Below are 12961 nucleotides of genomic sequence, written 5' to 3' on the forward strand. Positions count from 1 at the left end.
ACCAAAACAACTGCAGTGATATAGCCCCTTTCTAACCAAAGCTGCAAGGTGCTTACAGTCAAACCACAGAGGAAAAGAAATGATAAAAGAAGACAACAACAAAAAATAAAACCTAACATACATGAAAATAGAACAGTAGGGCCCACAGAACACTACCTCCACTCACATTAAATGAGAACAGAAAGTAAAAAACAGTTTTTTGTGATTTGGATAAACTGACTCTTGCTATTGAAATAACCATTTTTTCAAAATATTTGCATGTTTGTGCACAGTGCATTTCAAGAGCTGATGCTGAGGTGAGAAACTGTAAAATGTCCTCACTTGTGACAGTTTTTTTCATTTTTCTTTCTTTGAAAGGACATTTTTGTGTTCATTCATTGGAAAGCATCAGCTCACAGCCGCTCCATAAAGGGAAATTATCACTGCGGACGTTTTACCCACAGAGACCCCAACTGTTTGTGTCGTTCTGCATGAAATATATGTGCCTCCTCCAGCTTTATGTGATACACACAGCTTATCAGACATCCTGCCACCACCACCTCATACCGTAAATCCCCTCAGGAGACAATCATGCTGAAGCCTTTCAGATTTGCCCATAATGCAGGCGTCATCAAGATGGAGTGGCAGCATGAAGAAGGAGTAGAGGAGATATGAGCTCTGAGACCATCCAAATCATGCTGTCCATCTCCACCCTGAAACTGAAAAATCTGAGGGGAAATCATTCGTTGCACTCCAGTACTGCAACTTTCTTCTTCCCATCTGGCCTCCTTCACCACACGTTGTTAGCTTCAAAGAACTTCTCCTTCCTTTTAGTAAGAAATCACTTAAGAGGGTTGTTTCAAATTGCAAAAGCTTTCGACTGTCTCTGTTTCAAACAATGCACCAAAGCAGGCCTTTCTTCCCTTTGAAGACGACACATTGTGTGGGCTTTCTGTGCAAATCTCTCCGTGGAGGATGAGGAGAAGAGAGCAGTCTGAGGGAGAGTGAGCTGTTTATTGGCCTGTTGTGAGACCCTGAACATCTCACACACACACCAATTCTGACAATTCTCTCACATGAAGCAACTGACAGAAACATGCAATCTACATCCTGGTATTTACCTTCCCTCCAGCCAGGAAGGCTATTATTGCTGCGTATGTCATTACATGTTTCATTTGGAACAATGTCAGAAAGACTGGTTTCATTACCTGGTCTAAAAGGCCTGCTGAACACTGCATAAACTCTAATGGTCTGGCACAACACAGTTCATTATTTATTCAATACATTTGTGTATTTCTTTTCCTTTGGGGAGCGACATTACATATTATCCGTCAATAATGGGGTTCACAGTAACCTTCACAGCATGAAATACTGTGACTCTAATAATGTCCTTTTTGATTGTTAATTCAATATAGTGTAGGATTTTTCCACAAAATAAACTATTCTCCCATTTCAGAAGAATGTTATTGAGTGTTTACATGTTTTAGCTGACATAATCAGAAACAGGGCTAAGGGTTAACAGTCATACTATCAGCTCTGTGAGGCTGTCAGCACAGCAGCGCTCTAAGCTAAATGCTAACATCAGTGTGCAAACATGCTCACGACAATGATGATAGCGTCCGTTCTGCAGCTGAAAACACTTTTTTCATGCGTAACACATGTCTACACAGTTTGGGTCAGGGTAATATTCCAACACCCTCTCTGGAACATTGAACTGAAAAGCAAACCGTTATACAGGAAAGGAGACATGATATGAATTAAATATGGGGATTTCCACTCTCGCTTGGAAGCTATTTATTGTGCAGCATTTGGTTGTCCAGATGAAAAGTGAAGGAAATATGATATAGATCCATGTTTCTGATAATAAAGTAAAACTGAAATTGAAAATAAGCCGAGCTATAGAGACACACATCCTGGTTCCTTCTTAACTCTGTACTGCTGGCCAATCATGGTGGAAAATGTAAATGAATTAGGATTGTCGGTCTCTGAAAGTTAAAGAAATGGTCAGACCCATGCCTTACTAATCAGGCGTCGGAACTGTGTGTGTGTGGGGGGGGGGTCTGAAGTTATCTGACCATCCAAATAGCAGGTCTGAAAGAGCTGACCAGCCCCTTTAGGCATCAGATTTTATTCAGCAGTATTTTATGCAAATGCAATGAACTGCAGTTGGTCCCATTCACATCTGTAGTCTCACTTAATACCCCGCTGAACTGAAAAATAGCTTTGTCACCAGTAATTTACAACATGCTCAGTACCTAAATATCCCCCTTAGCTTATTGTTTTAGCAAACTAACATTTGTTAATTAACATTAAACACAAAGGGCAACTGAAACGGATGAGATTGTCATTGGCAGGTACTAGGTCATAAACAAAAGTATTGGACAAATTAAACCTCAGAGCCAACAATGGTACCAGAAGAAAGGTCAAGGGATCAAGTTTTTGCAGTTCATCCTGACAGAGAATGTGTATACCAAATACCTCAGCAATATATTACACAAATATCAGTCTCAATGGGGCACTAAAGGAAAAATCAATAGAATTTATTCTCTTGAGACTCTGAATGTTAGAGTCTCCAGAGAACTGCTTCCTCAATTTTTCATGGTAAGCCATGCAGATATTTAAGTTTGAACCAAAGTGGCGGACAAATTAACACTGACCTAGAGCCACTAGTATGGCTAAATTACTGTTCTTTGTCTCATTTTAAGAAATTTATGCAGCAGCAGGTGAAACTGCTTCGAAACTGACATTTTCCTAAAGAATATACACTATTTTTTTATTGGATTACACAATTTTGTGCAGTAAGGCTCAGCTCTTCCCTACTTTCTTACAGTCTCTGACCAGCTACCAACCTTATTGAGAGAAGGTGTATAAGCTACAGCCAGTGGTATCAAAAGGTCACAGGTTTGAACCCCAGGAACCATTTTCAAACCACCAGGCACTCACTTGAACATGATGATAAACAACCAACTTAACATTCACTGAAAGTCACTCCAGCTAAGACTGTCAGTTTAAAGGTCTTATGCAAATGCGAGCACAGGAGTTTGTTAAATGCATTATGTTCAAACTGGAGATGAGAACAGTGAAATGAAAGGAAGAAGCAGTAGCATCCATGTGAGGAAATAAGTTGCCAGACTGCAAAATATTCTGTATCATCTTTTGCATGGAACATTTTCATTTGCTGTCCAATAATACAAGACTGGGGTTTATCTGGAAAATTACATTTTTAATCTATTCTATCATTTCTGCAATAATTCTGAATGTTTTTTTTTTTAATCTGTGCAAGTAAAAAAATAAAGCTTTAAGTTCGGCAGGTTATCATGTAAGGGAGTTGTCGTCTATGGTTTGTATAGAAATAGCTCCACCCAGTGGAAAAATGCAAATACTACATCCTTTACCACAATATTACTGCTCAGACATTATTGGAAAAGCAGGTTCAAGTGTTGGTGCAAGTATTTTTTTCCAAAGCAAAATCACTACAAGTACTACCATAATCTGTGTTTAAATTAATGTTTATAAACAGTGAACAGTGATTTATTATACAATTCATTTAAGTGGAAATAATTTAAATTAAGTGCGTATCATTTTTTAAAAAAAGTGTTTTTCACTTTTGAATTGTGCTCTTGTGCAAATCAGCATCTTGTGTCTTTTCTACAACTTCCTGTAGAGAGAAAACAAAATACACAATATTAAAAGCAGTTAAGCCAATCTGCAGACTCTCTGTATTCATCATGACATGGCTTTTATCTAACAGCCTGGACAAAATATGGCACATTTCATACACTCAATCAATTCATCACACAATAGTAAATGCAGATCTGAGGAAGAAGACATCATCATCCCATCCAGGCAACATTTGGATAGCTCAAGTCAGACATAGACACTTATCAACTTCAGTTTCATATCCAAAAAACTGCACTCTACCTACATCCACATCAGCTGGAACATACTGGGTAAACAGAGCCCGATGATGACATAGGCATGTCAGTCTACAAAAATACAAAGCTGTAGATGTAGAAGACATAGATCTTATACTGAGATCATTTAATGTGTATAGATGTGGGTGCTAAAAGACCAAGGGCAAGAATAAAAGGCTTAGATCAAGAGGTTTATGCTGACAGAAGATCTCCAGAAATAGAGAAAAGACAGGAAGCGACAGAAGTTTATGTCATACTATAGTTATGTCTCTTTCTGCCTTTTCTCCATTTCCAGAGACACCTGTTGTAGATCTATTTAATGCCTCTGTGTACACAATACCATACAGAATTCTGTTTTTTCTGCATTCAAAGTTTTCTCTTTTTTGTAAATCTTGATGTGAATGATTTACATTAAGCTGATTTTAGAGCACAAAGTGAAATGCCAAAAGCAAACCTTGTGACTGTGGTTGTGATTTCTTGTGCTTATTCAAGTGCTGTGATCTGGCTTCATTCTTGGAGCCATCAACGTCAGGTTTAGGTATCACTGCTTTCCATGACTTCTCTGTTAGATGATTATGGAGTTATGACATTGCAAAGAAATCAGAGAGAGCAGCATGTTAAAGTTTAATTCTCCTGATGTCAAAGTGAAAGCCATTTGTTTACCTGTTTGCCACCAGTGTGTCAGGTAAATCTGATCCATGCTCCTCCGTGTGTCTTTGAGGGAAACAGGCATGGCACAATTCTCATCCATTTCTTGGATGACATTTCCATGAGGACAGTGGTGTGACCTCTCCCATGCAACAGTCTGTTGCTGTGGTTCATTACACACACAGTTCTCATCCCAGAGCTTTGGGTACATCGCTGCAGAACATGCCTCCAAGTTCTGCTTGGAGGCCAGTGGCCTCTTGAGATCGCTGAGCTTCCTGGGGTCATTAGATGCCCTCCATTTTGGCCCTGTGCGACTAGAGCTATTCTCAGAAGATTCTCCTTCAGTATCGTGTCCATGCTGACAGCCACAGACATCAGGACTGGAACTTTTTCTCATTAGCTGTTTTTTGGAGTGAGATTTGCATGCTTCACATGTTGGTAAGAGGGCTTCATTCCGCTGTTGAAAAGGAACTGCTTTTCTTTTTAAGATCCGATCATCGAGTCCTGGACCCACAGATGCACAGACCCTGTGCTTTGCTAGACATCTGGTGCAAAGTCTTTCCCTCTTTGATTCATAAGGGGTAAATGCATTCTCATTGAATTTTCTACTAACGCAGCATTCATGGTCAGAGAGGCTTCTCCGATCAACCTTGCCTTTAGGTTTGTACCTCTCTTTTGGCTTGCGAATGGTAGGTTGTTCTTTGTATTGTAGGTCTAGTTTTCTTCTTCTGGAAGGCACATCTAAACCCTGGCTTCTCTGAGGTCTGTTCAACTTCTTTGGAGTTGGTGGTAACTTGCTACAATAGTGGAAATTGTCAAAGTCAGATAGCCAGTTGGTTGATGGGAGGTAAGCGGGCAATGATTCGAATGAAGTGTCCTGGTGTTCCTGGACATTCATTTCTTGTCTATGTTGGTTTCTATCTGCCTTATCGGGAGAATTATCCAACACTGGCAAATGAGATGCATCAGCCACCTCTGCTGTGTGTGTCAATTTGGTCTTAGGAGTTTCCATCGCAACAGGAACATCCTTGATGGGACAAGCATCAGCTTTAGACATTTCACCAACATGACCCTTCACTGTGGAGACCATGTCTTCCAGTTCATCTGCTGTCAAAAGAGGCATCTCGATCATGGGGACGACCTCTTCTGTAGGAGCCTCCTGTCTGACAGTCAGTGTGTCTGGTGGTGGCACTTTGGCTACAACAGCCAGCATTTCATCTTTAGGCTCTGTATAGGTATTTTGGATCAGTGATTCAGGTGAAGGAATTAAAGTTTCTTCCATTGACCAGACTGTGGATTCCATCTTCCTGAGCTCTTCCAGGTACTTGGGATCAAAGTGTAAATTCTTGGATGTCATGGTCAGGTCTTTCTCTCCACTTGTCTCCTGAACACCACCATGAGCCGTTACTTGGAAACTAATGTTGGAGGCAACAGTCACAGGGTCCATCTGGTTCATGGACTCCTCCAGAGCAGGGATTATCTCACCGGTGCTGGGAGTTCCAACTAACAGGATGTCAGGACAAGCATGGAGTGCCTGGTCAGACTGGTCTGCAGAAAGCAACAGTTCTTTGTCCTGTAGCACATGACCCTGGAGGATAGTGTCACACTGTACCGCGTCTTCAGAAAAGCTGTGAGATACTTTTGCAGTTTCATGAGAGTGTAGGAGTTGAAGTCCTGCTGGTGTGGTGCAGCACTCAATCCTTACCTCCTCTGTTTGAATCACAAAGCTGCCATTTGGTTGTGTCCTTGCTTTGGAAGGGGGTACTATGTCCTTTAACTCCATAGAATGATCCCCCTTTGACACAGTCAAGGCTGGCGGTAGCAGCTGAGTGGTGGAGACACTGGGGCTGTTGTTGCTGCTGCAGATAGGGAGGCCACAAGGGGACTCAACATCATTAGAGCCTGGAGTGCTGGTTCTCCGGGCCGGAAACAGTGGCTCAGTTTGAACTTCAGAGCTGGTCATTTCTCTGGTCTGGCTGTCGTTCTGGTAGCGGAACCTACGGGAATGGTAGGCCATAGTCTGGTAATACTGAGAGTTCAGCATGCGTCTGTAGTCAATTAAATGAAGGTGGGTATGGGGTACCACAAAGCCAGGTGGTTCCATGTATGGATTTGGCTGATAGTTGGGCATCACTGGCAGGCCATAACCTTTAATAGGATTAAAAAATGTAATCAGTAATAAATTAGAATTTTATTTTCAATCAAATTTTGCTTAACAGTGTAAAAAGAAAAAAAAAAAGGTTGTGCACGCTGACTCAACACATCACATTTCAGGTAAAGTTGTTGCATAAAACTTCTTTGGGATTTGGGTCTAAAATTTGGCAGTGACAGGTAGGATTTCCACAGGGAAATATGAATACCTGTACATAATTTTGCACATATGTTGCATGCTGTAAATCCTAAATCTAAACCCTTCCAACCTGTGCATTTGATAGTACACACACACACACACACATATATATATATATATAAAAATTAACAGTTTATATAATATGTGAAAAACAATGTTATTGATAATTAACACAAAGGAGGCAAAATGTCACAAATATTTCAACAAACAAACTATAAAATAAAATAATGGACAAAGAAACATACTCAAAATACAGAAACCATCATAGGATTTGGTGAAAAGAGTTTGAGTACATTAATTGCTCTGTAAATACAACATAAAGGACATTAGAGATCTGTGACTGTTGCTAGATAACATGTATCATAAGGTAAATACTATTAGGGACCACTACACCCCTAAAATCAACCAACACAAGCTTTTTCTTCACTTACCTAAACTAGGGTAGCCATAGTATGGGTTGTAGGACAAAGGCAAGGGAACTGGCACAGGCCACTGCAGATTCTGCATGGGCATGTATGGCTGTGAGGGCTGTACGTAGAAGAAAGGTTTGTGGTTCTGCTGGTGCTGGTCCTCAGGACGTGGAGGTCCTGAAGGCCCGGTAGACGGTTGATGTAGCCCCTGGGTTTGCTGGGCACCATGTGGTGACTTAGGACCCTGAGAGCCCCGGCCATAAGAATGTTGCATGGTAGATGTGGTTGGCTCCATATCTGACAAAGAGATGAGAAGTAAGCTAAGCAAAGAAAAGCAAAGCTACCCACTTTGTTCTTAGTTACCAGATTTGGTGCATGGTTTCATTGTATTTTCTGACCAGAAAACACTTACTGAACAAGTCTACTTACATGCAAAAAGAAGACTACCACTGAGAAATCACTTTGAAAGTATGTTTGGAAATCAAAGGTGTGGACTCATGGTATAGATAAAATGTCAAACGCTGTGCTGATTGGTTAGAATTTGGCTCCAGGTGACAGTTACCCAATTAGACTTTAATGATCTGCTTTTAAAGCCAATGAAAAATGTTTATTTGTATTTATTCCCTCCCACTGCGTTAACTCACCTGAGGAAATGAAGACAATAGATTAAGATGTAAAAGTGGGACTGGTCCCTTCAAGGTAGATGAGGTAAGAAGCTGATTGGCTTCAATTAAGACCAACAGACCTGCAGCTTGTTAGAATCATTGGCACGTTACAGATATGTGACTCAAAGTGGGCCATCTTTTCATGTTTAACATCTATGTGAAGGTCAAATCAGCTCAAAGCTAATTTTCATGAGGGTTGACTCTTTAAGAGGTGAAAAAGATAGCAAAAGATAGCATCTCTAAATTGCAAAGCACAGATTTATAGGCCTGTGCTGAGATGCAGGTGTGACCCCTAAAGACTTAAAGAGAATTATAAAGCTGGACACTTTGGTGGTCAGTTTGCCAACTTTACCAGTGATTTTACACCAGTGCTATTGCTAATTAATCTCATTTAATTTTTTCAGTTAAATAATCAATTGTAAGGGCAGCACGGTGGTGCAGTGGTTAGCACTGTCGCTTCATAGCAAGAGGATTCCAGGTTCGAATCCCGGTCTGGGCCCTTCTATGTGGAGTTTGCATGTTCTCCCTGTGCCTGCGTGGGTTTTCTCCGGGTACTTTGGCTTCCTCCCACAATACCAAAAACATGCACGTTAGGTTAATTGGCTACTCTACATTGCCCCTAGGTGTGAGTGTGAGAGTGTGTGGTTGTCTGTCTTTGTATGTTGGCCCTGCGATAGACTGGCAATCAGTCCAGGGTGTACCGCGCCTCTCACCCGCAGTCAGCTGGGATACAGCTGATGCATTACTCAACCAATCATTTCAACTCAAGCTGTTATGTAAATATCAGACACACAATGTCACTGGGTAAAACAGCACCTAGCTCTGCGAATCTACTACAGCCATATCTATACATATAACAGAACAACAGTGAATGACAGGTAGATCAGCATCTATTGTGACAGTATGAAAGGTGAGTAAAATCATAGAACTTCTCAAATGTGAAACTTCTGCCTGGTATTACCCCAAGATGTCCAGAGTTACTGCTTCTTGCAGTGCAGCCTCGGATTTCAACCAGTATTAAGACATAACTTAAAATGTGGAAGAATTCATGTTATTCCAGCCTCTTTGTTATAAATTAAGTAAAAAAAAAAAAAAAGGTCTGAGCACAATGTGAACTGTTGCAAGATGTCATGATGTAAAACGATGGAACACAAAGCTTAAATAATGACAATATTTTATTGAACTGGCCCCAAACAGTGGAACACCATGTGCACAACCTTTGAGTTCTGTTTGTGAAATTCATAAATCATGAATGGTGCCACTGCATAAACTTTATACATTTTTTTTCCTTTTTACTAGCAAACAAAAAGAAGCCTTCTGTGCAGTGCATTTCACCTGGTGCTCTTAATATTACACATTACATTATCCTGGAACAAGTACACCTTTGAGGGGACCTGAGGAAGAAAGAAAATACTTAAATGTTTGCATATTTTATACCAAGGCAAATATTAAACATATTGAAAAGTATGTTGCCATTTTAATGCTTCATCTTTTGCAATGCTGTGTGCATTTCACATACAGTTCAACACAATTTGTTAGACAGTCAAATAGGGGACATCAACATCTTGGTTCTCCTCTCATTGTAGAGCCTGAAAGAAGAAACAAAAAAAATTTAAAAAGGAAAAAAAATATCAATGCCAGGTCAATTTGAACAGTACTGGCTCAGAAAAATCAGATGTTAACCTCTCTCCCAGTGTATTGGTGGCGGCTTGTCGTCATTGTCCTCATCTCTTGGCCTGTGGTACATCACTTTCCTCTGAGCACTTATCTCTATCCAACAAAAATGACCAGAATAAAATACCAAGACGACAATATTGATTAAATGTAATCTGAAGAATGGATTAAGGCCAAGAAGCAAGGTTCTAACTTGGCTGCAAGATTTTAATGATTGATAAAAATGCAAAATGGTTGGCCCTGTAAACTTTATCAGTTCAGGAGAAGACTGATACTAAACTTGTGTATTTATTTTTCCTACAAGACATTTCAGCAACATAATTCAACCTTGTTGCAGAGAGGTTGCTTGTCTCCGCCTGGGAATCACATCACCGTTTCCCCACCTGCCTTGGTCCGACGTGGTCAGATCTTCTCTGCAGAGTATGTCTATGAAAGAGCTCACGGATTCAGTACTTATTTCTAACATGAGAAAAACATGAAGTCATCTGAAGATGTCAAAAAAAACTCCTGGCAGGGACTTACCTAGACATGTTCTGCACTGCAGCTCACTACTCATCTCTCCAATCTCACCATCAGTTGGCTCCTGCTTACAAGGATCAGGACCTTCCTCCTGGTTTACTGGATCTGAGGAATCTTTGTACTGGCCCCTCTTATACCAAGGTTTTGCAGCATGCCTCAGTGGGACAGAATGGGGCTTCCTGGATGCAGAATGTTTCCTTACAACCACTCTGACAGGCGTTTCACACCCTCTCCCATATCTGCTGTCCTCATCAGAGTCTCCAACCTCATTCCTGTATATCTTGGAGCTGTGGACTTTATTCCTACCCACCCCTTTTGCAAGGCTTTTCCCACAGCAGGCACACATTAACCTCTTTGAATCTGGCAGCCACCCTTCCCCTACTTCTCCAGCAACCTGGGGAGATCCACTTACAACTTCTGCAACCCTCCTGCCTGTATACACATGTTTGGGGAAGAGATCTGGATCATCCAGATCTGTGGAGAACATCTCATCTCTGGAAGAAAGCTCATCCAGAGATGGACTGAGGACACTCATTCGCTCATGGGTGGTGTGCATGGATAAGTAGTTGTAGCAATAGGGAGCAGCAGGGGAGAGGTTCCTGGCTCCAGCATCTCCAGGTGTCAAAATGCTCTCAAAAGGCAACTTGAGGATCTGATACTTTTGATCAGCTTTCTGGTGTTCTGTCTTTGAGACTTTGTCACCACTTTTGATATCTTTGAGCACTGGCTGACTGGAAGTACAGGAAGAAGATGGCACTAATGGTGTTGACGGCAGAATCGGATCCAGCGTCTGCTTCAGGAGCTCTTCAGCATCATCTTTGGGAACACTTTGATCGGTCATTGAGGTATCTGACTGGATATCCATGACCTGTGCTTTCTCAAGATCGGGGAAGTGTTCATCTGTTGCTAGCTGCTCCACCTTACAACACTCTTCATGAACAGAGGAGCTATCGAGGGGCAACTCCTCTTCCAGTTCTCCTGACCAGCACCCCTGAGGGATAAGGGCATCTAGGCTTCTTTGACTCGACTCACCATCATACCCCGCTGCTGTGGAGTCACTGAAGGTTGCGGCTGGAGACTCCAGATGACTGCCATCGGGCTTTGAAGGGAGGCTGTGACTCTGCTCTCCACTTTTCTTCTCATCCGGAGAAAACATTCCCGAGGACTGAGAGGCAACACCTGAGTCCAGTTCTCTCTCAGCACCCTGCAGCTCACTGCCTCGAATCTTATCCAGGCATTCGATAAGTTTGGTTATGGCATCGCTGGGGTCAGTTTGAGCCTCAGAACAGGCTGTTTCTCGACGCCCGTGAGGCTGTGAGTGATACTGCTGGCGAGGCATGTCACTCCAGGTGGGAGCGTGGAAGCGAGGTTCAAACATTCGTCTGTGATCCATTGGATATATTGGGGCATGTGGGAAAACAAAGCCAGGATACTGCATGTACTGGAAAGGGTGCATGCAGGGACGGCCTAAGTTAAAACCTGGGAAACAAACATAAATGCAAACAGTGAAATTTCAGGTGATTAATACTGGCTGATAACATTTTTAAAAAGAAGGTTTAAATAGTTTGACACCTCCAGGCAAACCATAGTGACTGTATGGATTGAGCTGCCAGTGCTGGTAGAGGAAGTAAGGCTGAGATGGAGGCTGGACATAGAAAAAAGGTCTGCTGTGTTGAGTTCTCTGTTGTCCACTCCCAAATGCATGTGGTTGTTTGCCTCCATCTGCAGGAAGCAGGAATTTAAATGTCAGTGTTTAAAAGTTTATTTTAAAAAATATGAGTTCCAAGCAAAAATCATAGTTCAGATATTAATCCAACATTTGGATACGAAATAAAGAAATCTTTACCGTCCATTTTCGTTTCACGTGCTTGCTCAGGCAGTCAGAAATAAAACACCGCTGAGGGATGGAAACAAACAAATAATCACCCCCCCAGCTTCGAACAATTAGTTTTACAGTCGGTTCTTCGATAAGCAAAAGCAGAAACACTTCACCCTTGGGTCCACATGGCGTCCAACTAACAAAAGCCGAAACCTCCCCGCTCGTTAGTCATATAGGTAACACCTGCTGCCCTGCTGCACCGTCAATGGCAAGCGGACAATTTAATTGACATTCAGTGGTGGCAGTTTAAGCTTGAGCATAGCGTTTGAGTTCGACAGTTTACAACAAATACTGTTTTATATTTTAGAATTCTTTAAATGTGGTTTATTTGCATGTGTTTTCTTATTGTACTTTCATACTATCTCACCTAAATAGAAAAGCTTGTTATAATACATCAGATAATTTTTGATTGCTAATTTTAAACTAAATCAATAAAATGTATGTAATGTATATGTATACATATGCTAAGGACGATTCAGAAGCAAAAAGTCTGAAATTTTGGAAATATTGATGAATTGTTTTATATAATTAATAAACTTTTCGTTTCCTGTGGATTTGTGTCTCCATCTGTCCAGCAGATGTCACTGTTCCTTGACATCCTTGGAGCGGAACTCCAAGGATGGCGAAGCCTAGTTATGAATATTTAATGAGCGTGGAACGTTGTTCATCCGGAAATTGAAAATAATCTTAGTGTCAAAAATTGTATGACTATTTCAACCCTAACCTTTTTATTAACTTAATAAGTTGATATTTTGTTGTTTTAACCTTACCAAACTGAAAGGAATTAAGAAAAACTGAAACTAGTATAAAAAATAACAAGCCAACCATTTAAGTTTCACACAGGACACAAACTCCATTTTTTTCAGTGAAAGTCTTCTGTGTGACACACTCATCCATCACGACTGTTGCCCTGCATACTACAT

At 41.1% G+C, this 12961-nt stretch overlaps 2 protein-coding genes across 3 annotated transcripts; both read right to left on the reverse strand.

Moving 5' to 3' along the window:
* Positions 1-3472: 3472 nt before the first annotated feature.
* LOC124049768 lies at positions 3473-7890 on the reverse strand. Its single transcript, XM_046371792.1, has 5 exons — positions 7731-7890; positions 7323-7598; positions 4557-6689; positions 4348-4455; positions 3473-3637 (listed from the first exon to the last, which is right to left on the reverse strand). The coding sequence occupies exons 2-5, from the start codon at positions 7594-7596 to the stop codon at positions 3609-3611; spliced, it is 2544 nt and encodes an 847-aa protein (XP_046227748.1). The 5' UTR covers positions 7597-7598; positions 7731-7890; the 3' UTR covers positions 3473-3608.
* Positions 7891-9123: 1233 nt separating this feature from the next.
* buc (bucky ball) lies at positions 9124-12239 on the reverse strand. Of its 2 annotated transcripts, XM_046371909.1 has the most exons (7): positions 12006-12239; positions 11732-11881; positions 10163-11638; positions 9968-10066; positions 9650-9736; positions 9486-9555; positions 9124-9360 (listed from the first exon to the last, which is right to left on the reverse strand). In XM_046371909.1, exons 1-6 carry the CDS (start codon positions 12010-12012, stop codon positions 9524-9526), a joined length of 1851 nt encoding a protein of 616 aa, XP_046227865.1. In that variant the 5' UTR covers positions 12013-12239; the 3' UTR covers positions 9124-9360; positions 9486-9523. The 2 variants fall into 2 exon arrangements, with proteins under 2 accessions (XP_046227865.1, XP_046227866.1); XM_046371910.1 differs by having other exon boundaries at positions 9124-9555.
* Between the last annotated feature and the right edge of the window lie 722 nt (positions 12240-12961).

Source organism: Scatophagus argus, chromosome 18 (assembly GCF_020382885.2).
Source record: "Scatophagus argus isolate fScaArg1 chromosome 18, fScaArg1.pri, whole genome shotgun sequence".
Classification (NCBI taxonomy): domain Eukaryota; kingdom Metazoa; phylum Chordata; class Actinopteri; family Scatophagidae; genus Scatophagus; species Scatophagus argus.